General features: G+C 43.4%; 2 protein-coding genes across 6 annotated transcripts; one reads left to right on the top strand and one right to left on the bottom strand.

The window, feature by feature from the left end:
* The first annotated feature begins 873 nt into the window (after positions 1–873).
* Positions 874–17020, top strand: LOC136434805 (apolipoprotein(a)-like). 4 transcript variants are annotated; one of them, XM_066427869.1, is made up of 26 exons: positions 874–1058; positions 1453–1692; positions 2229–2474; positions 3144–3173; positions 3704–3826; positions 5196–5350; positions 5671–5783; positions 6219–6340; positions 6553–6760; positions 7185–7306; positions 7501–7584; positions 7920–8074; positions 8382–8494; positions 8810–8934; positions 9252–9395; positions 10733–10983; positions 11430–11514; positions 11993–12129; positions 12730–12842; positions 13276–13409; positions 13854–13895; positions 14148–14393; positions 14838–14876; positions 15212–15414; positions 16282–16384; positions 16742–17020. In XM_066427869.1, exons 1-26 carry the CDS (start codon positions 992–994, stop codon positions 16816–16818), a joined length of 3477 nt encoding a protein of 1158 aa, XP_066283966.1. In that variant the 5' UTR covers positions 874–991; the 3' UTR covers positions 16819–17020. The 4 variants fall into 4 exon arrangements, with proteins under 4 accessions (XP_066283966.1, XP_066283965.1, XP_066283968.1 ...); XM_066427868.1 differs by having other exon boundaries at positions 5178–5350; XM_066427871.1 differs by lacking the exon at positions 3704–3826.
* A 433-nt stretch (positions 17021–17453) lies between these two features.
* LOC136434806 (sodium-dependent lysophosphatidylcholine symporter 1-B-like) lies at positions 17454–26665 on the bottom strand. Of its 2 annotated transcripts, none has more exons than XM_066427872.1 (13): positions 26316–26665; positions 24569–24690; positions 24262–24391; positions 23633–23711; positions 22853–23034; positions 22454–22544; positions 21911–22035; positions 20990–21073; positions 20123–20206; positions 19710–19825; positions 18912–19049; positions 18335–18508; positions 17454–18038 (listed from the first exon to the last, which is right to left on the bottom strand). In XM_066427872.1, the coding sequence occupies exons 1-13, from the start codon at positions 26445–26447 to the stop codon at positions 17993–17995; spliced, it is 1503 nt and encodes a 500-aa protein (XP_066283969.1). In that variant the 5' UTR covers positions 26448–26665; the 3' UTR covers positions 17454–17992. The 2 variants fall into 2 exon arrangements, with proteins under 2 accessions (XP_066283969.1, XP_066283970.1); XM_066427873.1 differs by having other exon boundaries at positions 22874–23034; positions 26316–26664.
* Positions 26666–27129: the final 464 nt, after the last annotated feature.

Genomic DNA, 27129 nt, shown 5'->3' with positions numbered 1-27129 from the left:
AGAATTCTATAGCCTTGGGCAGGGGTTTTCATTGTTTTCAAGTCTTTACGCTGCTGTATTGTGCGAACATACCATGCATACACGAGTGCATGTAGGTTCTGTTTTATGGAATTTATTTGTCCATGCACGAATCTACTAATATCCTTGTAAAAAAAAATTCAACGCTAACCGCCCTATTGTAGAAGCTATACGAGAAAAAAAGAAACAATATCATGTTTATATTGTGCATATACATGTGCCGGCATAAATTCTATAACTACCCACGCATTCTTTGTTACAACATCGAACCTCGTGGTGCCCTGGTCTTAGTTTAACATATGCCTGAGGCTATTGGCAGGATCATCTTGTCAATAGTAGAAAAGTTTTCTTATTGACAGGATGATTCTGTCAACAACAGACGTACATGTTTGCCCTATTGACAGGCCCATCCTGTCAACAATGCATACGGTAGGCACTATTGACAGTAGAATAACAGAATTTCCACTACTGACAGGATCACCCTGTCAATGGTGCAAAAGTCTGTTATTGACAGGATCATCCTGTCAATAGTCACTCTCTTATCATATTGTCATCGCTAAGACAACAACCTTGAAAGAAATAGATACTTGACTTGTCACAATACTTTTCTTGCCATCGCGGCTAGTTGTATCGCTATGGAACTTTTGAACCTTGCCCCGCGCAACCAAAAGGAAGATATCTTTCATATATTGATTTGTTAGGTAACGGTACACCTGTGACCTTTTAACTACATTCTAACGTAGAGTGAGACTCCGTGGCATGTGACGTTATCAGTCATTCAAACACTATGGTTCCTGTTATTGAAGGTCGCGGAAGTTTCTGTGTACAGTTAGTCATATTTAAACAAACCTGTGAGGATGTGAGGAGTGTGGCCACACAAATTCAACATCTGCAGTTGTCTGTGAGCAGGCACACCGTGCAGACGTGTTAAGAACTAGAGAGAGAGAATTCAGCATTCCTCATTACTGTTACCATGGCGCGGATAGCAGCCTTGCTTTTGCTGATTTCCGCCGTTCATTGGGAGTGCAGCAGCGCACAAGGTTTGAAAAATATATTCCGTGACTTTTAGATGAAGAGAAAAGTGTACCATATGGAACTGATCACTGATATCTTAATTTCTGAAGCTTGGCGTAACCCGTATAATTAAGTTCATTGTTTTCTAACAAAAGTTCTACCGTACCTATCTTATAAAGCTGGCATCTCTGTAAGCTGTGTATGAGGGAGCTTCATACGTCGAACTTCTTAAAGTGAAAGAACCCAACACGCTTATCGAGAATAGTACGGGTAACAGTACACAGTGCCTATGTGCTTGTCTGAAAGCGCAAGCCGCGATAGATAAAGTATCATGCTTCATAACCCTCAGGATGACTGCTTTATCCTTTACCTTTTGTCATAACGTATGATGCTTGAATGTCTGCCACTTTCTGCCACCAGATTGTTACTACGGGAATGGAGAAAGCTACAGAGGACCGACATCGCAGACGGTGTCTGGGCTGACTTGCCAGTCGTGGAACCAGCAGTCTCCTCATCCCCACATCTTCCAGCCCAGCCTGTACCCCACCGCCGGGCTGGACGGGAACGCCTGCCGGAACCCGCTTGGCGTGGACGCCAAGCCCTGGTGCTACACCACCGACCCGGGCACAGAGTTCGAGCTGTGTGATGTGGACGAATGCGGTACGGTTGGGCTACTGCTTCAAGCAGAGGTTTCGGTCAAGGGGCTAGAAGTGGCCGCGATGTCTTTCGTCTGGGAGCTCCGGAGGCAAATGACAAAATTGCTGCCACTACTAGCCCCCGACCGAAACCTGTGCTCGGATAATACAGATCAACTAGTCACGGCTAAATTGCTTAGAAGCCCGATCAATTTTGACAAAACCAACATAGTACTATATTGATGGATTCTTTAAGACGCACTTCGGTATAGAAACACGCTAATTTCCTAGGCACACAAATGCCTTCAGTTAACGAGTCTATCATGTCGACCAGACACCTACATTGAGTGACGCTAAAGATTTCTTGTCCTTTTCTACACTAGAATCAAGAACTGACTGATTAATTGAAATAATTATATGTACAAGTGTACAAGATTCGCTTGACTGCTAAGTTTAAGGGTACCTGCCTGCCTGCCTACCTCAGCGCATAGGCCACGTCCTGGGCCTTTGCTCCGAAGTGCCCCTCTTGATGGTAACGCATGTATTTGATATATATTTTAGTATCAGAATGCTACTACGGAAACGGAGAGAGCTACAGAGGCGACGCCACGGTGACAGAGTCCGGCCTGACGTGCCAGGCTTGGGACCAGCAGACGCCCCACACCCACATCTTCCGCCCCACCCTGTACCCTGACTCCGGCCTGGAGCAGAACTTCTGCCGGAACCCGCTGGGAGTGGACGCCAAGCCGTGGTGTTACACCACCGACCCTGCCACGGAGTTTGAGACGTGCGCCGTGAACGCTTGTCGTAAGTAGCACACACTTCTTGAATATCTTCTAGCAGGGGCCCGGCCGGGCAGTTTGCCGGAACGAAAAGTACGATAAAAAGCGCCGGGCCCCGGTTTGGAAATGTGACCTTAGCATAAGAGAGCTAAATTGATGTTTTCATATATTACATTCGTTTATTCGTCAGTTTACGTATTAAATGTATCTTTGTTAGTTTATGATTAGTAAGTTCTTTTCTTTTTTCATGGCGGCGCTGATATAAGTTGGCTCAACTTGAGTGCGTCGTCATCCTATCTGTATCAGTTCCTTTTTGTTTGCTTGATAAAAAAAATGTATTCGAGCACGTTGTTTCATTTAGAGAGGCTTCTGTACTTCTCATGTAAAATATAGCATTGCTGAGATTCTAGGTCGCGATGTACCCCCTTAACAACTAAGAAAACCTATCCGTTTGCTTTTGTTTGAACAATGCGACGGTACAGTAAGCTTCTAAAGAGATGGTGGACCAAGAATCAATATATGTCGGTGCTATCAACATCCTTCTGTAATGTGGCATTAGTTATGTGCCAATGATGCAACATATATACACGACTGGCGCTTTCCAATTGATCAACGAATGACGAGACAGAAAGCATGTTTCAATAAACTTTCATATGCATTTGAGATTATGATTCTATTTGGTCTTCTTCCACAGCGACAACACCCGCTCCTCCAACCACTACCGGTGAGTCGCTGTTTACTATCTGATGATTTCTTGAGCTGACTAGAATGAAGCTCAAAAGGACTTGACGTATCCCAATGAGTTTGTGCCGCAGAATTATCTATACGCTATGCGATATTCAGTATTTTTTCACGGATCGTTACTTTTTCTCCGATGATGATGTAATAGGATCATCTTTTAGAATCGCAGATAATGGCCCAATTATATCTGTCATAATATGCAAGTAAGACGTGCTTTTCATGGAGGGGCTAAGTACGTAGCCTCCTTCACAGACTTCCTATAACGGCGGCGTATATATTGGGGGGGGGGGGGGGGGGCAAGGTTCTCTAATGCCGGCAAGGGAGTTGTGTAGCCGAGGGACGACCGCCGTTTATATCCACGGCGTGGCGGTCGTCCCTCGGCTACACAACTCCCTTGGCTACACAACTCCCTTGCCGATGAAATATGGTCCGGCGTGAGAATCTGTCCGGGGCGTGGCCCAAAAACTCGGAAGGCCCACAAGTACAAAGTACACCAACCCCCCCTCAATGCAGCCTCTTCCTGCACGGACACCAATCCACACTGTGCCAGTTGGGCGTCCACTGGTGAATGTGACGCCAACCCCGATTACATGCTGGTCCAGTGTGCTCAGAGCTGTGGCAACTGTGGCGGCTCCGGTACGTTACACTTGTTCTGCTACCCTCTCTGATCTTAGATATAATTTCCGGTGCAAAATGATGTTCGAATTCATCGCGCGGAAATGTGATTGTTTTATTGCTGCGAAAATCTTTAAGTGCAGTTGTTGTTCTAACAGTGATGGCTGTTTCTTCGCTTCCAAAGATCACTGGGAAGGTTGTCCTGCTTGAGTCTTAACATTGCGATAAAACATGTTTGAGAAGTGTTTTGTTTAACGATACCGCGATTTTCAGTAGAGCGGACCGATTCTCACGACCTTCTATCACATTTGGTCCGCCCGTGGAAAGTCGTCCCCCCTCACACTCTTCCAAATGGAGTGACTTAGATTATTGGAGTGACGTAGATAACGCGCGGACCCCTCGGCTATACAACTCCCTCGGCTGCACAACTCCCTTGCCGGCATAAGAGCTCCCCCTCCCCCAATATATATGTCGCGCGTTATAGGAGGCCTGCACAGGAGGCTAGATTCTCACGACCTTCTATCACATTTGGTCCGCCCGTGGAAAGTCGCCCCCCCTCACACTCTTCCAAATGGAGTGACTTAGATTATTACAATCAGTCTTATTAACTCGGACATATCTACTTGAGTCTTAACATTGCGATAAAACATGTTTGAGAAGTGTTTTGTTTAACGATACCGCGATTTTCAGTAGGGCGGACCGATTCTAACGACCTTCTATCACATTTGATCCTCCCGTGGAAAGTGGTCCTCCCTTACACTCTTCCAAATAGAGTGACTTAGGTTATTACAATCAGGTTCATTAACTCGGCGAATGATTCTAAACAGTCATTAGGGTAGGCATCTTTTATTTTTTTCTTTAGCGACTTTCGTTTGGTATTTAGTACAGAAAACACTATTTGTACTAATACTGTAGCTCTTATAAGTAAACAAACACGTCATCTTGTGTGGTATTTGATTTCATATCTTTTAACTATGTTAAACCCTACTCCAATGTAAGCAGAACTCCGTGATTAGTACTTCATGCACGATAATACATTGTATGTGTGGGCCTTCGTAGTTTGTAGACCACGCCCACTTCCTGTGTCTTCGCTCCAAATAAGGTACCCGGCCGGACCGATTCTCGCGCCCGGACAGAATCTCATAGAACACCGGCATTTGAAAACTTTTGCCCCCCCCCCCTCCCCCCCCAATATATACGCCGCCGATATAGGAAGTGTGCGAAGGAGACTACCAAGTACGGGTACAAGCGTGTGGAGATCCGTAAGACACGCACACATACTAATGACGGCCTGTCTGAAAACATCATAAACTGCCATACTTCTCCTAAATCAAACCCCATTTCCTCAGACATACGTCTCTAACTCCCACAGTGTCTGTCCTACCCACAGACCCCAACGTCCCCGTCGGCTGCTCGTCCGGCTGGTCCACCGGTCCCTCCTCGTGCTTCCTCGTGGTGAACAACTACGTGACGTGGCAACAGGCGAGTGACGACTGTGTCAGCAAGGGCGGACATCTGGCCACCATCGGCACTTATGACGAGGAGGTAAGATATAGGAAATCTACTCCTAGAGGATTTGTTTTTAAAGATGAAAATTCGGATTTTACTCTCGGCCATCCATCTAAATGATGGGGTTAAAAGTATTGGATGTATTTTGAATTGATCTGCTTGTTTGATGAGTGCGAATACATTTTGAGATGTCGATCCATGAATTGACCTTACTACCTTACTATACTTGTTCAGTACAGATCTGATGATCGAATTGCCTATCACGCTTTCCAAAAAGTTTAATATTGCGGAAGATAATATTTAATCTAACTTACTTAAGACACTCCTTCGCTTTTACTGAATAGTATTTTTCTCAGTCTTTTATCCAGGGACTAACCAACTACGACTACCAGCCGTACTGGATCGGTCTTCACGACACTGGGGCGGAGGGCACCTTCATCTGGGTGGATGGAACTCCGCTGACTTACACGTAAGTAGGAGAAATCTCTACACATCTGCAACGTAAGGTCCGTAGTTGGAAGCCTTAGCGAGTACTTGTATGCCATAATCTCCATGTAGATCTATCGGTGACCTTGACAGTATCCAAGTGGTCAATAATACTGCTTTTGCACTTTGGATACTGTAATTGCCACCGATAGATCTGCTTGGAGATTAAGTATGCCATAGGGATTCAATGGCTGCCGCAAGACATGTTGTAACGTTCTTTTCTGCTGCTTCTGTTACTTTTATCGTTCTACTTATTGGACCTCTGAAGTCTTAAACATAAAATGGTCTGGACGTTAACGTTGGTATAGAAAGTTTATTATAAGCCAAGTTTTGTCAGTCGCTACGAATACGCAATGTTCCATCAGAAAACAAGGTTGTGCAGCAAAATTTGCAAACTTATTTTTCGTATTGACTTCAGGAGCTGGAATTTCGGAGAACCAAACAACAACGGAGACGAAGACTGTGTGCAGCTGTCAGGGTACAACTGGAATGATGCTTATTGCGGAGGGACTGCCCAGTACATCTGCGAGATTGATACAGGTGGGTACAATCGAAACAGCATTCTAAGGAAGACCTGGTGGAGGTTACTTACTGTAAATGCATTTAAGTTCCCGCGGTTTCGAGTGTTCGAGGTGGTTTTAAGTTCGCGTTGAAAGTTCACCGCGAAAACTGCGAACATAACACATTACAATATGTTAGAACGCAGTTTATCAGTTTATGATCTACAGTTTCGTATTTGTCATCTTTGCCAGGCGGTGCGCCGACTTGCGGCGCGACGCTGACGGACGCCGAGGGAGTGATCGAGAGCCCCGGGTACCCGGCCGAGTACGGGAACAACCACGCATGCGTCTGGACCATCGAGAACCCCGACCAGGCCCCCATCAACATCTGGTTCGAAGAGTTCGACGTCGAGTGCGACTACGACTTCCTACTCATCACAGACGGCGATAAGCAGCACACGTAAGTTGGATAATGCTCAAGCATATTTCATTCTTATTATAGTAAAGATATTTACACTAGTAGGTAATTGCTAAGTGTCGACGAAAAAATGCTATCATATGATACCATTGTTGTTGTTTTTTTCGTCGACTCTTGGTAATTCCCTATAAGTATCTTATAAGACTGATGTGCTTGAGGTGTCTTTCACACATTAACGTTCTTAATGAACGGTGAACATATACCCTTCGGGCAGCTTCGCAAGATAGACCAAATAGACCTAAAATAGACGAATGAGCGAGCTTAAATCAACATGATCCAGTGACTACAATTTCTAAGCCACAGACGTGTAACATAGACCCTGTACAGCATAAATATTGCGTAAAAACAGATAGATAATCACCTGAATACACTAACAAGATGCAACGTTATATCTTTTCTCTACCAGTTACACGTGTAAGCTGGACGCAGGTCTCGGATGTAGTTACACCACCACCGACTCCATCGTCAAAGTGGAGTTCACCTCCGACTCCTCCGTCACCGCGCCGGGATTCCGCCTCAGATACGCCAGTAAGTCAAGATATGTTTTGATACTGCCTTGCCACCGATAGATTTGCTTGGAGATAACCAGCAACCACTGCTATTCAGCCCTCTCCTGGCAAAACTACTTTTTGGCGAACGATGTCCATTGACAACTAGATAAGACAGCAGGGGAATGGTTAACAAGCTGATGAAAACAATCATTGCATTCCTTTTTTCCCCAGGCGTGTTGAGTGACACCGCTCCACCACCCATCTTCCCTCACCAGCTCTGGGCGGACAGGACGTGCAACGCCACCATTGAACTAGGTAAGGTCTATGTTAAAATCAAGTGAATACACTGTAATTTGCACTCGTGATAGCCTGTCAGTTTCTCGGAAACGTCAGACGTCTTAGATACTAGTAGCATCCGCTATCTTTCTTCCGTGAAAAGTACTATCCAGTAACTTTTGTACTATGTTGTATCGTATTTGACGAGTCTGGAGACAGATGTCCATCTTCATTTCTCCCTTGCCCCCCCCCCCCCAACGACCCGGAGGTCAAGGGACTAGGTAGGTAGGTAGATAGGTAGGTATCCTATTACCTGGATGTCTAACCTACATCGACACAATAAACTTTTCCCCGTGTCCACTATCCCCACACAGCCTCCCAGTTCACCCACTCGTGTCCTGACGGCTGGACCGGCGGGCTGTCGTCCTGTTACCTGTTCCAGCAAGACCTGAAGCCATGGGCCACCGCCCGGGTCGACTGTCAGAGGCGGGGCGGAGACCTCGCCAGCGTCAACTCCGACGCAGAATGGGTGCGTGTATTGTAGTCATTGATTTTATTGATGGGATAGAATAAAAGAAAATTTAGTTCTGGGGGTATGGACACTTTTGAATGGGGGTACGTACAAGTTTGAATGCATCCCTTGTACTGAATGCCAAGCAGAGAATCAGTATGTACCATTTCTTTAAAGTCTTTCGTATGACTCGGTCAGGTGGAATATCGAACCAGCGAGGCGAGTACTCTACCAACTAGGTATCTTAGAATAGAAAGAGATGGGTTATCAATGATAACCATGCAGTAGTTTTGCATAACTAACTACTTCCCGTATCTCACCGTAGAACTGGATAATCGGCCAGACGCTGGGGTCGTTCCCTCAGTACTGGATCGGGCTCCACGACACCGCGGGTGAAGGGACCTTCGTCTGGTCCGACAGGAGTCCGGTAACCGTCACGTAGGTATCCTGCATACTTGAAGTAGCGTGCTAGTCACCCTTAGCCGTTCTGGACCAAATTTCGTGCACTCGAATCCCGACTGTTGTTGACCAAAAGGCTGGACTTACTGATAGTACTCTTCAAGCAGAGATAGTTGGGGTAAACTGTGGCCTTCTTATCATATGCCCCGTTTTTTGTCAGCTCTCCCCGCCATCGACTCAACATCTACTTGGATTTCTTCGGTCCACTGTTATTTGTACTTGAGAGAACCTTTCCCGCGAACATTTATAGACGTATATATATCAGTAAGAAATGCCGTGTATTTGTTTATCAAGCTACTGGAACTTTGGGGAACCGAACAACGCCGGTACCGGGGAGGACTGTGTAGAGATCGGCGGCACGTCCTGGAATGACTCCCCCTGTTCTAACAACAACCGATACATCTGTGAGATCAGACTGGGTAGGAAACTGGAAACTAAGCATTTTTCTTGTTAAGGATGTACAGACAGTATGTCTTTTTTTCCTAATAATGTACATCCACGTAAAGACTGCATGATGTAAATGCATCGACGGGAGTCAAAGGGTAAGTGAAATCTGCGAATGTCGTGACGACATATTGGATTCGTTTTTCTTAACGCTCCCCAACAGACGAGATATACAAGAAAATAAAAAGAGACAATTTAACTTGAGCTCCTATGGACCGAAAACTCAGGCAGAACGCTATGTCAAGACCTCATCATGTTTAGAAAACATTACCTTTTGTCGTTTTGTTTCTAGAAACGGCGACAATCGACTGCGACTTCGACACTGATGTCTGCGGGTACACGAACGACAGCACCGCCGACTTCTCCTGGAACAGGCTCCGGGGGTGGACCCCGCAGTCTAACACCGGGCCGCTGGCAGACCACACCACCGGATCAGGTCAGGAACTTGCTAATACACATGTACATGTATCATCAATCCATACAATCTTCAACGTTTGGCTTTCAAGGAAGGATCCTGAAACTGTCCTTAAAAAGATTATTCATGGAGCAAAAAAACTAACACGTTTTAATTTAGGGGTCTACTTGTAAGTTCTAGTACATCTGCAATGGTTGACTTTGAAAGACAAAATGATAATGTGGTATCAGATATGGGTCACCGAAGCAGGGGGGAAATACAGATTCTTGGGGGTATTTTTAGCGTACACGATAAGTTCCTGAATGTTCGCATATCAATAAAAAGACATCAATTCCTACAAATCAATTTAACTATATTACCTCCTCATTTATGTATTTATTACCTTCGTCGACGAAGTTTCGTCGAGAAGGTTATTCGATGATGCTTGTCTGTGTGTCTGTTAGTGAACAGAATAAGTCGAGAACGCCTGGATGGTTTGTTGTCGTAGTAGGTGTATCGGTGTGTATGTGGGAAATCTCAAGATGATTAGATTTTGGGCGAAGTGTTTTGCATAATTAACGAGAAAAGTGTAAAAATGTGTTATATTGTATGCTGAAGTATGTGTACGTGTTGGCTGTGTTGTTCCAAGGCGTCATGGATAGGGGTAGGGGTCCTGAGGGGTCATGTTGAAGGCAGGAAACGTCAGTTACACAAATTGGCTGTCAGCCAGCTGTAGGCATTGGTAAGGTAGTCTCCAAGCAGACCTATGGGTTGGCTATAGCAGGGGCAGGTTTTGCTTCAGACTTTGAAAGGGAATTACTCAAGAAGGGCTTGGTGGATGGTCATAAATTTTTGTAAGTACATAGCTTGAGTGCTGATGTACATGATTAGATACTTATTATGCAAATCAGTATCTAATTTGCATAATTAATGAGGAAAGTTTATACATCCATCAATTTCCATGATAGGACTCTCAAACATGTGACATATGTAACTGAGGAAGAGAGAAATATTAATAGATATCAGCTTTGCAAATGAGAACCTCATTGACATAATTAATGAGAAAAACTATAACTCGAGATGGTCTTGATGGATGGTCATGATTTTTGGTATGTAGATAGCTTACGTGATGCTTTGTATGATTGGATGATAATTATGCAAATCTAATTCTAACTCGCATGATTAATGAGGCAATTTTAAAAATCTGCTGTGTTCCATGATATGACTATTCAAATATGTGACATTTGTAACTAAGGAAGAGAGGAATGTTGATAGATAGGAAATATGCAAAATCATTTGACGAAGGTATGAGGTCGTAGAACTCTTGTTCGATTATGTGTTGTCCGTGTTCTGAATATTCTATACGTCTACCCCTACAGGATATTACATGTTGACGCAGGCGACCCCCCTGCCCAATCCCGGAGCGAAGGTGAGTTTCTCCAGCCCGACCATTGACGTGTACACTCACGCCTGCCTCCGGTTCGTGTACCACATCTACGGGTTCGACATGGGCACCCTGAACGTACACGTGGAGGGGCCGCGCGGCAAAACCACCATCTTCAGCACCGACGGCAACAACACCAACACCTGGCTTAAAGCAAATATAGAGGTCGAGGCGGGAAGCTTCAGGGTAGGAACATCGCTTTGGAATCGTTTTTTAAAGTCATTTAAAGTTGCTACTGTAATATAGAGCTATTGCTTAAAGTCCAACGGAAACTTGCTCAGTAAAACGTGCTACTTTGGTTAATTTGCAAACTCTCATTGTCCAAGGTGGCAGCAGCGCAATTTAGTAATGCTAGTACTTTGATCATAACGCACAACAGTTGCTAGTTATATCGCCATTCGTCGTACCATTGCATTTCCTCCGTATGCAACACGTGCTGATACCACAGGAAAATATCTGTATATCTTTATGAGATGTTTCAGCGTATATACTGGCTGTATATACAAACACACGATACAGTAGTTCAGATTTTAATGTGTAGCTTTCTCGTTATTGTTGTGCCATCGCACAGAAATCTGAAGCTATTTTCAGAATTGAATCCGACATCACATTTTCTTGTGCTCTACGTCTAGGTTGTGTTCGAGGCCGAACGCGGCACCAACCCTAACACTAACATCGCCATTGACGATGTCCAACTGACGGAAGGCTTCTGTATCGGTAAGATCGGCAGTCTTTAGAAAGTAGTGACAGTTAATGTCTTTGGCGATCCTTACTGGCATGAAGAGGATAATCACTTGTCGTCACGTATTCCCACATGATACTTCATAGTGCCATAAAACTGTTCCAAATATTGAGCTAATCGTTGCACAAATGCATTGACTACGTATATCTTATGTCAGTAGGACGCAATAGTGGCTGTGGTGATGATGAATGGTTTATTCAGTATACAGTATTTACAAACAAGCAACCACTGGTTGCCTCAATTGCGCTGTGGTCAACATAAGGGTATCGTCAAAGTACGCGCACGTTTTGTTTTCTACAGCACAGACGAATTTGTCGCTATTGTATTTCACATTTCTTCTTAGTATTCGGTTTTCAACTTTTTTTCAGTACTTCAACCAAAATGATAAGCAATGCGCTACATTTCTTGGTTTGATATGTCTTAATGAGTTAACATTACCCACCTTCTGCACAGCCTGTCCTAGCGGTTGGACGGCCACCGAGAACTCGTGCTACAAGTTCGTACAGGTGCAGAAGTCCTGGCAGGAGGCGCGGGACGACTGCCGCAGTCAGGGGGCGGGGCTGGTCAGCGTCGACTCCGCCGCCGAACACGTACGTCTGGCGCTCTTTTTGTTGAAAATAAATGTGGTGAAATATCATCTTCAGTCAAACATGTGTACGGCGAACACTGAGCTGAGGAGACTTAGCAAAAGTGTCATTATAGACAGGTGCACGTGGTCACTATAGGCAGGATTCATTTTGCTTACAGGGGGGCATCAAAAAGTGGATGGGTGGTCTTTATTCAGAGGTGATCACTAGTGTAGGTTTGAATGTACTTCCAACCACATGAAAGACACATAAGAGCCCATCTCTGTTGGTAACTGGACACTGTAGAAGATCAGAACTTACACAAGTTTCGCTTGTATCTCTGGCCTCAAGTGGAATGACCCGTGCAACATCCATAAGGTCATGTGGTAACTGTAACGGGTCATTCTACTTGAACTGGGCGGGAGAAACAGACGAATTTTTTTGGAGAATTCATCTCCCTACCGTTTGGGCTGAAAAGGTTGGTCTCTCTATAACATACAATTGAATTGAATTGAATTGAATTGAATGTTCAGACATCGACGATAACGCAGTACTTTGCTTTAACAACAGGCTATACATTGTTGCAATCAAGTCATACCTGTACATGTGCCAATATTTCTCCAGACTTGGCTCCAGACCCAGGTGGACTATTACCAGCCGTGGTGGTGGATCGGTCTGAATGACCTCGGAACTGAGACCAGCTTCAGTTGGAGCAACGGAAGACCTGTCACTGTTAGGTAAGTGCACAATGCATAATATCGGCAACGAATTGAATCTGAATCAGTCAAAGAGAGTAATAAAGGTCCCGCTCGTGTAGCCTCCGTTACAGTCCTTCCCACTAGCGATTTTTCAACTTATCGGGTCCAGGTTCTTTGGCTGGGGGGCCGTATCTGCTTGAGGCCCCGTATCTGCTTGGGATCCCGTAACCGCTAGGAGCCTGTGACCAGCGGTCACCAAAATTGATTTGTTGATCGGCATGTTTGTTTGTTTTCTAACTAGTTTGCGCAATGCCAGGCCAAATGACCTAATCTGGGTACTGAACTGATCGAATATGAAATATAGCTGTCTTGCGTCTTGCGAGTCCCCTTAACTCTTGGAGTTTGCACTTCTTACACTGACACACGCTTCTTTAAAAGAAGCTTCTTAACTTGTGTGTCCCGTCTCCTCCAGCTACTGGATTGTTGGTGAGCCCAATGACTCCAGCGGTAACGAGGACTGTGTGGAGATGCAGGGCAGCTATCAGCAGGCCTGGAACGACCAGTCCTGCAGCATGCAGAACTACTACATCTGCGAGATTAGCAAAGGTAGGGAGAAAGTTCACGTCAGGTAATTCTAAGTGAAAGTGATAGAAAGTGATCTCGAACCAGTTTGCTCACTGAAGGGCCAATCTTCCACTGATCGCCACAGAAAAGACATACTCTATGTACAGTATTATCTATAGGTTCATTCTAAATTCCCCTACCTCTTTTCGACAAGCACAATGAACATTTGACCACGGCTTAACCTCCCGTCCTAAGGACTGAACCCTTTCCGGTAGCGTGCATATTGGGTGGGCGAGAACAGCCTGGATGCAAAGTCCCAACCTCTTGGTCCAGAGGCAGAGTTGCTTGCTCGCTACACAATTCTACCCGTTCCCTCTTCAAATGTATTCAGTTCGTTTTATAAAATTGTTTGATAGAGCTACATTTTATTGTACCTCTCGTAGTTAAGGTTTAAAATGAAAATATGTTGATCTCTCTCTGTTGCAGACAGCCCAATTGTCATCGACACCTCCGATGGTCCTATCGATGGTAAATATACTCGTGAATTATCGTTACTTATCTACACATGATACATTATCATCTATTGTATCACGATCATACCTTTTGACGGAAGACGTAACATTTGTTCACACAAGTTTGATATGAAAACCTTATACTGCACGACCATAAATGCATAGAAACATGCAAGTTGTGACGGCGTTAAAACTTTGCGAGCAAATTCTTGGTATCGAAACTGCATCCTGGTCCACCATCAACGCACTACCCTTTGTGCCATCTCAGTCGGCTCCTGTTACAGCGGGAACGGAGACAAGTACCGCGGCACGGCCAACACCACGGTGTCCGGGTACGACTGCCAGGCCTGGGGCGAGCAGCGGCCCCACCTGCACGTGTTCGACGCCGAGTCGTACCCGGAGGCCGGGCTGGACGGGAACTACTGCCGCAACCCTGACGGCGCCGCCCGGCCCTGGTGCTACACCACGGACACCAACGTGCGCTGGGAGTACTGCGATCTACAGGCGTGTGCTGGTCAGGCTTCATCTTTCTCATATTTTCTTCCGATGTAACATCTACTAACATAACTCTACCAGGGTACATAATTCTGCCACCCTTAAAAGGTACGTCCAAATAGACCAACGTCCCTCAGTATAATGCACTCCTGTGTATCTAAACTGTGCATACCTGAGGGTGCTGCACTAGAGATCTCTCACATCCACTGTTTTTCAAAGTGGCGGATTTATCTAACCCGGCAGATTAAATCAATGGAGGTTATCTTTGGACAAATTCTGATTATAACTACACACCGAATCATTTGCTTCTAAGTATTTATAGCTTAAAGTTACGCTTTTGGATTGACGTGTGAACAACTCTGCCACACTAACCTCACATTCCAAACACTTCTCTTTTGAAATTGATTTTTGCATGGATTATCTTTGATTCATTTCAATGAGTGTCTTTTTATCTCGTCTTCAGATGGAGGCACTGACCTACAAACGAGTGCTCCAATCCCAGGTTTGTTGTTGTTTACTGCTGTCTACCGCCAACTGTGATTTCCTACAAAGCAGATTTTTACTGTGTTTTCTTGCACTTCTACATTGTCTTTGACGGTGATGGTGCATCTGTGCCTGTCTGGGTACATGTGGCAACTGTATGCTTCCTGTTTTCATACCAAAACTTCCTTAGATATCCTTGAAAGATATGTTTGCAAACCATTCGCCTTCGCAACAGAAACCGAATTGAAATGCCAACTGATAAGGCATGTTTGAAGAATAAGATTTTAAGTAGTGTTTTCTACTAGCTAATGTAATTTAGAAATATTTGTTTATAGAAAGTTATTCATTTTACAGATTACCAAATCCGCCTTGTGGGAGGCGTGTCGTTCGGCCGTGTGGAGGTGTTCTATAACGGCCAGTGGGGGACCGTGTGCGACGACAACTTCATGAAGGAGGATGCGGACGTGGTGTGCCGGGAGCTGGGCTTCCCCGCCGCCCTGCAGTTCTACCCCGACGCCTACTTCGAGCCGGGCGAGGGCCCGATCTGGCTGGACGAGGTGACTTACTCTCCAAGCAGAGGATGGGTTCCGGCAGGTTTTTGACGTGTTTTAGGCGTTTTTGTCGGCCTTTCTACTTTTTCTTTTTTTTTTGTCTCTATAGAGACAAAAAAAAATGAAAAAGTAGAAAGGCCGACAAAAACGCCTAAAAACACGTCAAAAACCTGCCGGAACCCATCCTCTGCTTGGAGAGTAGAGGTGACTAGCATGCTAATATCACTATTATTATTCATCTGAAGTACAGCCAATAGGTGCCCATCTGAGTAATGAGGCTGTTGATAGTGACTTTTAACGTGCTCGATGCACCTCATAACGCACGGGGCCTCCATTTTATGTCCCTTCCGGAAGACTCCAACCAGAATGCCCTTCCCTGGATTCGAAAGTCAATTGAAACTAGGAGCTAAAGTGTGAGGCTACAACCAATTGGACTAGAGGGACATAGAATGGTTTATCTATTTCCCTATAAAATCCCGCCCAAACCTACCAAACTCTTTTGTTGTGTGTAAGCATTTCAATATTTCGTCAAACGTATGGATTGCATTTGTTAACCATTTCTAAGACTCATCGGAAATAGATTCTTACTTTATGGAATGGGTAAACCATCTATACCATGGCTACAATATCAAATGACCTTAGATTTCTTAAGACCTAACCTCTACTAACATAATTCCACCAGGGTACATAATTCCGCCACCCTGAAAAGATGCGTCCAAACAGATCTCCAACCCAACGCCCGCCAGTATAATACCCTCCTGCATATCTAAACTGTACATTACTGGGGGGGGGGGGAGGTGCTGCACTAGAGATCTCTCAAACACAAGTAACCCGGCGGATTAATGTTAATGGGGTTAATTATGTTAAAACTAGGTGACGTGCACGGGGAGGGAGATCTCGCTGCAGTACTGCCCCAACAGCGGGTGGGGCGTGACGAACTGCAACCACAACGAGGACGTGGGCGTCAGCTGTCTGGGTAAGTTCCGACTCACCGTCTCTTCCAAGAAAGAGCAACTTCTGAGGGTTCCTAGATCACAGTAGTCTAGTTCCAATCCTGTTCTTTCTCCAGGTAACTCCTCTGATCGTTTCCATGTAGCATGGTATCCAAAACTATTCCAGGCTAGTTTTCCTGTGGATCTGAGCAAAATTGTAGAATAATGGAATGCAACAGTGTTTAACAAAGTTCTTCGTACACAACCAAGTGTTTTATTCAAGACCGAAGTTTCGGTGACCGCCTGTCACCTTCCCCCACTATCATATAGATGATTTTAGGAACTATACAACCACTATCTAAAGAATTGGAACATATGTTCTTTTGTATCTTTCTCCACAGAGGCGAAGGATGGAGAAAAACAAGCCGTGAAGATAAATCGCGGCCCCTCCTTCCTGAAGAAGTTGTTCGGTCAGTAGGCCCGCCGGCACCGCCTACGGAGAAGCCAGCGCCCTGCAGAATATGACTTGTGCTAGCTACTATATGCTGACCTGACTTAAATCACAAATGTCATCTATGATAAAGCCAGTCGTTCTACATACAAGCTTCATGGAGAGACTATGCGTTGGTCTTCACTGCAACCAGAAAATGAATTGCAATAAAACTTTTAGCGCTCTGAAATGTTGCTTTTTTGGGTTTGGAGAAACATCACAGGAATGGTCTGTCAGCTTTATCAGCGATTTCTTGACATCTCCACTAGTTCTTCATTACAGTCTATCCCCATGACAGCACCTAGACTCTACCAGGCTCCAGAGATGGCTGGAAAGAGTAGAAATTGGCCAAATAGACAGATAACGTGCCAGAGGTGTTAGCCGGTCCTGGAGCACAGGTAACTTCTCCGGCATGTTATCTGTCTATTTGGCCAAATGCTACTCTTTCCAGCGACTTGTGGAGTATCAGAGGCTAGACAGCACCCACACACCCGCACAATGACCTTCTTATACTGTCACAGTCGTCCTTGAAATTTTCCACTTCTATAAAAAGTTGTGAAAGGAACAAACCAAGTGTATTTTATCAATGCAGTAAATAACAACGTTAACACATGCGACAGAAAGACGTTTCCGAAGCTTTTATTAAAAGTTTCCTTTTGTACACAATTTTACGACTAATGTACTACATGATCACTCAAGTGCTATATATAAAATACAACAAATCAATGTCAATCTGGATGTATTGGTTGATGATTCAGTAGTTACATTGTAGAGTAGTTACAAACTTTCAAGAGAATAAATTAGTTATGGACTATTCCAGGAACAAAGCATTAGTAAATTTTCCTCTCGACGACTTTGTGAGATCTAATCTGAGAAGTTCTTGTCTGTACCAGCGCATGCACATGCAGACTCTCTCTCTCACACACATACACACACACGCACACACACACATATACATACATACATACATACATACATACACACAAACATCTCTTCTAAATTCCTCCCATTTACTTGAAACAAATTTTGTCCCTTCATTCTATCCGAATTGCCTTACATTTGGTTGTTATCATCATTTCAAACGTTTAAAGTTTAAAAGTAGTCTAGGTTGTAATGTTAGATGTCCCCATTCCTTTACGACAAAACTGAGGGGACCTTAAGCTTATTGACTCGCAATGGGTGCCTTCATTTCTTGAAGAGAGGCAGTCCTGTAGAAGTAGAAACAAGAGTTGGTTAACACCGCATCAAAACTAGACATGATTGAATATGCAACATCGAGCTGTTGTTCCTGTACATTTTAGACAGCTTATCAGGCACATGACCATGTAAACCAATAGGAGAAGGGTTTATATAGAAGAAAGCATCTGACACCACAAAATTTCCCAATCATAGAAAAGATTGACGTACTGTGAGCGCGCACCGCCAAATAAAAAGTGTTTCTCGCAACTCCTGAACTATAATAAAGATAAACAAAAGCACAAAACAAGATTGAAAGCGAACGTACATTTCGTCTAAGGCCTCCTTGTTTTCTTTTCTTATCTGCTCGCTGATTGGATACTTTATTAGACACCCTAGACCAATCAGGGAGATGGCGACGGGAAATCCGGACATCAGGATTCTCAATGACGTGTCCACTGACTTCGGCTGAGAACATTCACCAGTTACGTAGCCGCCGATTCTGCAACCAATGAAGAAAATATATCCTTAAAATTGACAGCAAACAATTTATGTACATTTACATATATTCTGTACAATCTGGGTGTACAGTGACTTTCGAATGACATTCTACAACTATACATGCAAACAAACAAGTGGGTACAAATTAATTACACTGCGTGAAAGTATATAGAAATATCAAGTTGTTGAGCTAGACGATTAACACCACTGGTTCTAAGTCTATAAATAACATTGTATAAAGTGTAACTTACAAATGACGGTATTTCTGCAAGACTATATATGAAAGGGATATTAGTTACATGTATGTTTCCTATCTTGCTTTTAGACTGATACTTTTTATGGTAATCATCTCTCAATTGTTTTATAGTAAGCATCTCTACATGTTAGAGCTTGAGCTGACTTACACCAGTGCAACGGTTGTGGCTGCTTGGCCCAGTACAGACGCCAGCCGGCACATCAACAGGTACATGCTGAAGAACAGCGTGTCCAGTCGCTGGTTGGTCTGCAGCTGGTAGGCGTCCACGATGTCAGACAGCATGGTCCTGTGGGAAGGAGAATATTTCAGTTGGATGAGCTTTGCTTGCTGGCAAATGTAGTAGTGAGATCTTTGGAAACTAGAAAGTCAGGATTTACTAGCATTCAATCCCAGATCCTTCAGATTCTGAATTAACAACCCTAACAAGAATCAGATACCAGTTTTTTTCTGGAGAAAAAATCAACGAAACCGTAGTTTGAGCGCTAACAGCTAACAGCACGTAACGGTAGATGATGCGGATCTGTCCCTGTTGCTGAACGCTATCCACACACATCTTCGTGACTGTTTGCACTGTTGCACGACGATTTTACAAGGACCTTGTGCAGAGCCTTTAGGTTCTGAATCAAAACCCCTAACAATAAGACCACCATGCCACCGATGTTGAAAAAAATTAAGTTCAATCTATGTATACATTTTCTATTTAAGTTATGTGGAATATATGACTGCATTAATCATTGTGTGTGAGGGGTAAAAGTGCAATAATCATGCCACTTTTGATCATGCAAGCGACGAAATGTGCAATATTGCAAGGCGCAAAGGCTTTTAACTTTGATGTTTGTAAACTGAATGTAATTCAGTGGCGACCCCACTGCGAATTTCAATAAAGACATCTTGAATTTTGAATCTTGACCGCCTAGATAAGCGTTAAGAGTCTAGAGTGACTTACCACGGGATGTAGCTGTTGGCGGCCATCAGAGCTCCCATGCAGATGACGATCACCAGCACAATCACCATGCTCCTCGGAGGCACGAGCCCGCAACCAATCAGGAACGGGATGGTCAACTGTAGAAACATAAATCAAGTACTTGTTGTTGTTTTTCACCTTGTAGTGCATAGTGGCACATAGGGCAGTAAGTTTCCGTGATGTTCTAGTAGCAGGGTATATTTTTACAGAGAGGGGTTGCTAGTCCTTCCCTTTTAACCTCCTCCTCTTCTTTAATTGAGTTGATATTTCTATTATATTATACGTGTACCGGGTGATAAAAGCAAATTGATTAATGAATAAAAGATAATGACTAAGATGGCAACACGATTAGAGCACGCTTTGAAGATTTCAAATGATTAATTTCTTGTTCTTACCGCCACCATGACTATGTAGACCGGCTTCTTTCCGAACTTGTCGACGAGTAGTCCGACTGCAGGCAGGGCGACGACGGTAGACACCTGAGTGATCACAGAAAAATGTACACACATATATGTCATGGTGGAGATGTGCAATCAGAATCTCTGTCGGCAGAGATCGCGATCAAGCTAGGAATGTGTTAAGCACCTATTTCATTGGATCCGCGGCACGTTGGTGACCTCGCTGCGACGTTGCTACGACCGAACGATTTGACAGAGCGCTCAACGAATTTCATCGATGAATTGCATGAAAAACGAGTCTTTTTACGCTTTGTATGTTTTGTTGTCTTTTTTGTTCATACGTGATGCTTTCCACGATATTCCCATTATAAAGCTAATGGTAACAGAAATCCAATCTAGGACGTAACAAAGCCACCAACGTAACTCGGGTCCAGTGAGATAGGGGATTTAGGGTAGTCTCTCAATTATAAATCCTGAGCCAAATTGATCTAAAGTGACATGACTTGAAGTTGAAATGTTCTGACATGCACAGACAAATTTACAGACTCCGATCGCGGGATCTCTACTAATAGAATGTACTGGCAGAGATCCTGATCGCAATCCCTGACGACAGAGACTGATCGCGATCGAATCATACCGATACGCGTAGATGATCGGCGATTCCGATGGATTGCAATCTCTATCTTAAGATATGCATAAAACCTGCCAATGTATCTGTATCTATGTAGCCGGTTTAACAGTCCTTCGGCATACATGGGGGTAAACGATAAAAAAAAGAAACGACAAAGAAAGTTACAATGGACAAAGAAGCTGCGGCGCGCAAAAATGATACAAATCATGTGAAAGTTGTGAATCATAACTTACCACAGTAATCAACAGAATGTTTGGCACTTGACTGCGAAGATCGAGTGAATATTGTAGATATATTGCTGCACCTCCAGAGTAGATCTGCAAGAGGGCGTTAGATAGGTTACGATTACTTTATCTCAAAGCAGATGTAAGGATCGGCTCGTTGCCGGCAAGAAAAATGTAGGTATTCTATTGTGTGTGTGCCTGTGTGTGTGTGCCTGTGTGTGTGTGTGTGTGTGTGTGTGTGTGTGTGTGTGTGTGTGTGTGTGTGTGTGTGTGTGTGTGTGTGTCTTTCTGTTTGTCTTTTCGCATATTTGTGGTCAGCATAACTTAAAAAGGTCTGAATAAATTGCGAGGATATTTGGTATGTGGGTAGGGCTTGTTCTCAGTGTTTTATGTCTGTTTTTGCAACATCTAGTACTCTTTTCTAGCATCACCCTTATCATTAAAGATCCGCCTCCTCCTAGAGAAGAGCACTATAGTCGAATAGCCAAGCATCGATTAATGTTGCAAAAACAGGCGTAAACACCGAAAATGAGCCGGATGCTTACAGCGATCAACGTACAAAACTAAGAAACGATCGTACGTGAAGCCCAGAATAGAGGTTCATGTTTCTTCACCAATAAGGAAATGCGTAACAGAAAACCTTTCACATAAAAGATTAACTTATGCAATGTGGGCCAATAAAAATCGATAACACAAGATGATGATAATGGATCATAATTGATAGTAGTTCTGACCATAGGACAATTCAAGAGCAGTGGACCAATAAAAATTGGTCACAGATACTTTAATACTTTTGCTATTTTACAACGGATATGTTTCTGTGTTACAGTTTTGTTTCTACCGCGAACTTAGAACGTCCCTGTCACTCCTTCCGCGAACTTAGATCCCCGCAGTACTAAAAGAATTTACAGTAATAGCATTGTGACTCACCACAGTAGGAGAATATAAACAGACGTCGTAGATCAGGAAATAAACGTTGGGACGAAATGTCACTACGCCTTTCAAGGTCTTCAGAAAGTTGCCGTTCAAATTTTGCTCGTTTTCTCTTTCCATGTCTGTGAAAAATAAAACAGAAAGCCTTCATAATCAGATGGAGGCTTCTCAGTGGAAAGTTGAAACACAAACCCTACGTATTCTAGCCGAGAGGATATTGAAACATACAGAAATTAACTAATATATTTTGTACAGAAATAATGGCTTTCAAATCTATCTTACGAATCACAGGAAATACTAAGATAGCAAGAATCAATTTACATATAATCAAGCATATCGACAATGAGCACTCAAAGCAATGGACTTGAATAAGATGGTTCCAGTTGGCAAGTGGACACTATATGTAGTATTCGTAATGGTATGGAAGTTGGAAAATATTAAAAGAGACCACCCAAAAGTGGCACAGTGTGGTCATTAGTTCGATGCAAACGTGAAAGAGTATACCATCAAGCTGGAAAGAAAAAGTTGAATAATTCTCACCTCTTCTCTCCTTAACTCCAAAAGTGACAATCAGGGTTGCCAGCAGGGATATCCCACAGATGGCCGCGGCAGAAATCAGGTACCCGTTTTTCTGGGGGGGAAATCAAAGAACCGTAGTTTGAGCACAACACGATAGATGGTGTGGATCTGCCCCTGGTGCTAAGCGCCATCCACGCACACGTTCGTGACTTTTATGCTGTTGTGTGGCGATATTACAGAGACCGTGTGCACGGATTGTATTTAGATACACACAAAGACACCTCCCCCCCCCACACACACATAGACATACATATACACACACACACACACACACACAAAAATACACATACACAAGCTAAAGTATAAGTGCTAACGACGAACAAGGTCATAACGTTTATCATGACAATTTAACACCACAACCTTGGATAGCTGTGTGCTTACGATATCCTCCAGTGCCTCCGGGTCGATGTGGCGGTGGGTAGTGCTGTTGTCCGTACTGTTCGCCAGTCTGCACGCCTTCTTAGGCACAGTGTCGTAGAAGGCCACCACCTGACCGTGCAGGGCGATTCCCATGACTACGGCAACCAGCTCAACAATGCCTCCTGGGGATGTGACATACATCAATGGTTTATTTGATCAAAGATCAGACAAATTTCCCACAGTGGAAGTCAAGTTGATTAAATTGTTACCAGGACATTACAACACTTTAAAATCGTGTCTTAGTACAAAGTAATTTAACAGTTGAAATAGTGTATATACATTATAATATTAGATGTATAGATACAAACATATCCACACTACGTATCCACTTTTTATCTATTACAAGGTGATACTAGTAGATAAAAGTAGGAATGTAAGTGACGGATATGAGCAATATTACATTTTCTAGCAAGAGCATATCGAAATCAGTAACGTTTGTTTGTTTCTTTGTTTGTTTATTTGTTTGTCTGTATGTTTTCTAACAAACTCTAGGACTGTTCATAGCTTATTGACCGGACATTTTGGACAGTAAACAGACACACGTTTCGCTTTTGAATCTTGTTTGTTTCTTACTTTGTTTATTTGTTCTTGTCTTTTTTGTTTTTTTTCTATTTTTTTTATTTTGTTTGATCAATAATTGAAATTTGTCGGCAGCAACAGTTCAGCAATCTGTTGGCTCGCACGGAAGTAATACTAAGTAATACTGAACGAGTGCCGTACTGATGAGAGTGGCCCGGTTCCTCACGGTCTCGTCATCACTCATGTACATCACCTGGGTCCGGTAAGCCACGTTGTTAACCTGCACGACGGGAGATTTCAAACATGTCAACTATATCATTCACCAGAATGATAGGTATTGCATGACTTATAAAAACAGGTCGGGAAAGGAAATAGAACAACCATGTTGGGAATGAGATAGTGCTAAAATATTAACACCAACGAGCATGGTGCTTGAAATAACATGATATGTACCATGATATCAATGCAGCATGAAATACAGAAGACTCTCCTCCAGTGTGTTTAATTGTGTGTATATGTGTTTTGTGGTGTTAATCGTTCTGAGATAAGACTGGAAACACTAAGCTTTACAAACGTGAATGTGTACACCAATTAAATTCGAATACTCTTCTGTACGTCCTTTCTATGTCATTTATTCTGTTCTCATGTTTCTCTGTGTGCCTTGTCAGATTGTATTTAACTGTTGTTTCATTGGTGTTTCATTCGTACTAGTTTTATATTCAATTCAATAACATTTACAGTAGACGACAGCCTCACAGGCCACCGCTGATGTCCTGAATTGCGCTCTGATTTACAATATTACATTAACAGAATTCATTGTCAGTACATACCGACTGCAGAAACATGAAGGTCGAACAGAGCAGGAGATAATAGATCATCTTCACCACATCCGGCAGGTTCGGCGGGACGTACCAAGACAGGAAGTACACGGGAACGAGAAGCACTCCGGATCCAAAGATCCTAGAAAACCAGAAAAAAAGCCACTTTAGACCTATTTCATCGATCGACTCACGTGTATATGAGTACCTAGCTTCAGCTAGAGACGCGCCTCTGATAGGACGTTAACTGGAGGTGTCGTGTTTGAGGAGAGCCACGTACAGCTCGAGCACGTTTAAGAACATTGTTAGAACTAGTTACCATGGTTTCATCCTGCCGAAGCGTGTGTTTGTGGAGGAGATGAGTTTCCCCGCGATGAGGTTACAGACCACGTCCCAGGCCCGGCTGATGAACACGACCACTGTGGCGAACTGGGCAGACATCTGGGGGAGGGGGTGAACCAACAAATCAATCAATTATATCAATTATATCAATTATGCACGACTTGTACTTTAAAGTTCATTGAGATTTGGCTTCGAAAGCCTTTTATTTATCAATTATCATATTTGTACAGTACTTGTTGTATGTGTCATATTGTATGTACCTTTGTATGGTATCAACTATGACAAATTCTTGTAGTCATAGATTATAGAGTAGTATCATTTTATTGTTAGCTTTGTAATTGTTGCCATACATTGTACCGTGTACAACTGTCGAGCATAAAGTCCATCCATTCCTTCATTCATCCATTCATTAACGTTTATGCAAGATAAGAGTTACTCAAGCAACTTAGTGACTGGGTAGATTTCGGAAGATTAGGTTGGACAGTTGTAGTCTTGTTGTATTGGAATATTGTATATTGTATTTGATGATTGCTCTTGAAAATTGATGCAATTGATATTGGAATTTAGCGTGCATAGTATTCGTCTGAAAGTGCAAATATTCTCAAAGTTCCGTCGCATCTACTGCCAGTGTAGTTTGTATTGTTTTGCGAGAATCAAGTTCTCTTCCCTACAATTATTCATAATTAGCATATACACTATGGATTCTATTTGCTGCCAGATTTAGAAACTAGCTGTCCGCCAAGCGAGCAATAGAATATGACAACATTTATTACATCATAATCAACACATGCTCTTGAGTCCAGCAAATGAGAGGTGAAGGGTCGTGACTTTTTTTAGCCAAGCACTGTACATAAAAGTCCATCAAACAAAAATGTGTTCTATCCCCATGACTGTAGCATGCTAATACAATAGTTGTCTGGCGTAATTGCCTCCCTGTACCAAGCCCAAATTTTCCCCACAAGTATGAAGAGGTGTATTTGCAAAGGCTGTTGTCGTCGACGTCCTTGATCTTATCTAAAGGCAGCAACAACAGCTGTATGTTATATTGACAACATGAGGCAGTGTCGTGCGTACATATCTACGTGTACAGCGTGTTCAGTGAATTAAGCATGTGCTATCTTGATGTACAGCATCACTTATGTATTCCTGGACAAATAACAGGTTATAAACCAATTATGGATACACATACGTCGCAATAATGAGCGCTCCTTTAGATTTTCAAGATGTTTCCTGAAAGTTTCGTAATTTTTTTTCTTTATGCCAAGACCAACAAGCAAAATCGCAACCATGGCAATCCATTTACAACTTTTTTTGGTTGTCTAGTTCTGGTGATTGTGTTCTTCCATGTCCCACCTGTTGCCGACCTTTCCGGTACATTGTACATGCATGGATGGAGGCTATCGATTATTTGTAGGTCTTTTTGGAAATGGGAAAATGGCGGTCACGAGTTGTGAATACATCCACTTCCCTATTTGAGTTCATGAGTTTGAAGCAAGATTATATGCAATAAAGTTTCTTTTAATGTTTGATTTTGCCCTTACTTTTTTTTCTCACGGTAATCCCTGTGTCCCTGCCGCTTTTGTCCGAGGGTAATTGTCCAGTGCAAGAAGGGGCAAATTTAGACCCAAGGCATCTGTTTATATAACGTTGAATAGAAGGATAATTATGAGGCCTAGAGCTAATACACTGTATACTGGTACTACAGATCATAGTGTAAATCTTACCTGTGCAACTTCCACCAAAAACACATTGTTGTAAGTGTTCATGACAGTGATGAACAGGGCCCCAGATAACATCCCTATTCCGTAGAACGTTGTCTCCAGCCAGGACACCGAGCCTGCCTTAGCCTCTGACATCGCTGTGCTGTAGTCGTCTAGCAGTTCATAAGAAGTAGACTTCAGTGTCGAACAGAACTACCTTGTATACGTTCTGTCAAGACAACTGTAACGTCACGATTCACATGGCCATGGATATATGCTCACAACGAGACGACAGCCACGAAGACTAACTCTGTTTGATAGTGCAGGAATCGATGTGCTCGTGGGAGCCTCCCACTGAACCGATGACCTGCATAAGCCGGTTTAACTGGTTGTCTGCTCCCCTTTTCAGGTCGCACAAGGGTCCCCGGTCTGTGGCGCTCACCCAAACGTTCTTTTTCTCGTGCGCCTTTCTCTCAATAGCTTTCCACTGATTTTGCGAATTTCTGGTGCTGTTTTTTCCCTAGCCTGACTAAATCTTTCTCTCATACAGCGAGATTTTGTTTTACACCGCCATTGCTCTGAGGCAGAACAAACTTTTTTGCTCGAGCTCGTACAGTTTAGCACTTGTTACAGTGTATCCGTGCGACTATAGCCAGGATACGAAAAAGTACAATGAATCTATTAATATCACAGTACACTTACTGGGTCAAATGTGGTTGAGGATTTTAACGTTACGTTCTATAAGCCCAACATAAAAGGTTGTTTTGTCTGCTTGCTTTTAAGTACATCATGAGCATGCCGGAACCCCGCAGGGCATTTCGTGCCCCCTTTTGTATAC

The sequence above is a fragment of the Branchiostoma lanceolatum genome, chromosome 5 (genome assembly GCF_035083965.1).
Source record: "Branchiostoma lanceolatum isolate klBraLanc5 chromosome 5, klBraLanc5.hap2, whole genome shotgun sequence".
In the NCBI taxonomy this organism is placed as follows: Eukaryota; Metazoa; Chordata; class Leptocardii; order Amphioxiformes; family Branchiostomatidae; genus Branchiostoma; species Branchiostoma lanceolatum.
This window is presented reverse-complemented; position numbering and strand designations above follow the sequence as displayed.

Coding starts and splice junctions, on each gene's coding strand:
- LOC136434805 (XM_066427868.1), top strand. CDS start 992: ATGGCGCGGATAGCAGCCTTGCTTTTGCTGATTTCCGCCGTTCATTGG. Junction 1,059..1,452: donor GGAGTGCAGCAGCGCACAAG/GTTTGAAAAATA, acceptor TTCTGCCACCAG/ATTGTTACTACGGGAATGGA. Junction 5,351..5,670: donor TCGGCACTTATGACGAGGAG/GTAAGATATAGG, acceptor TATTTTTCTCAG/TCTTTTATCCAGGGACTAAC.
- LOC136434806 (XM_066427872.1), bottom strand. CDS start 26,447: ATGTCAGAGGCTAAGGCAGGCTCGGTGTCCTGGCTGGAGACAACGTTC. Junction 23,712..24,261: donor CCTTCATGTTTCTGCAGTCG/GTATGTACTGAC, acceptor CCCGTCGTGCAG/GTTAACAACGTGGCTTACCG. Junction 18,509..18,911: donor GCCACAACCGTTGCACTGGT/GTAAGTCAGCTC, acceptor CATTGGTTGCAG/AATCGGCGGCTACGTAACTG.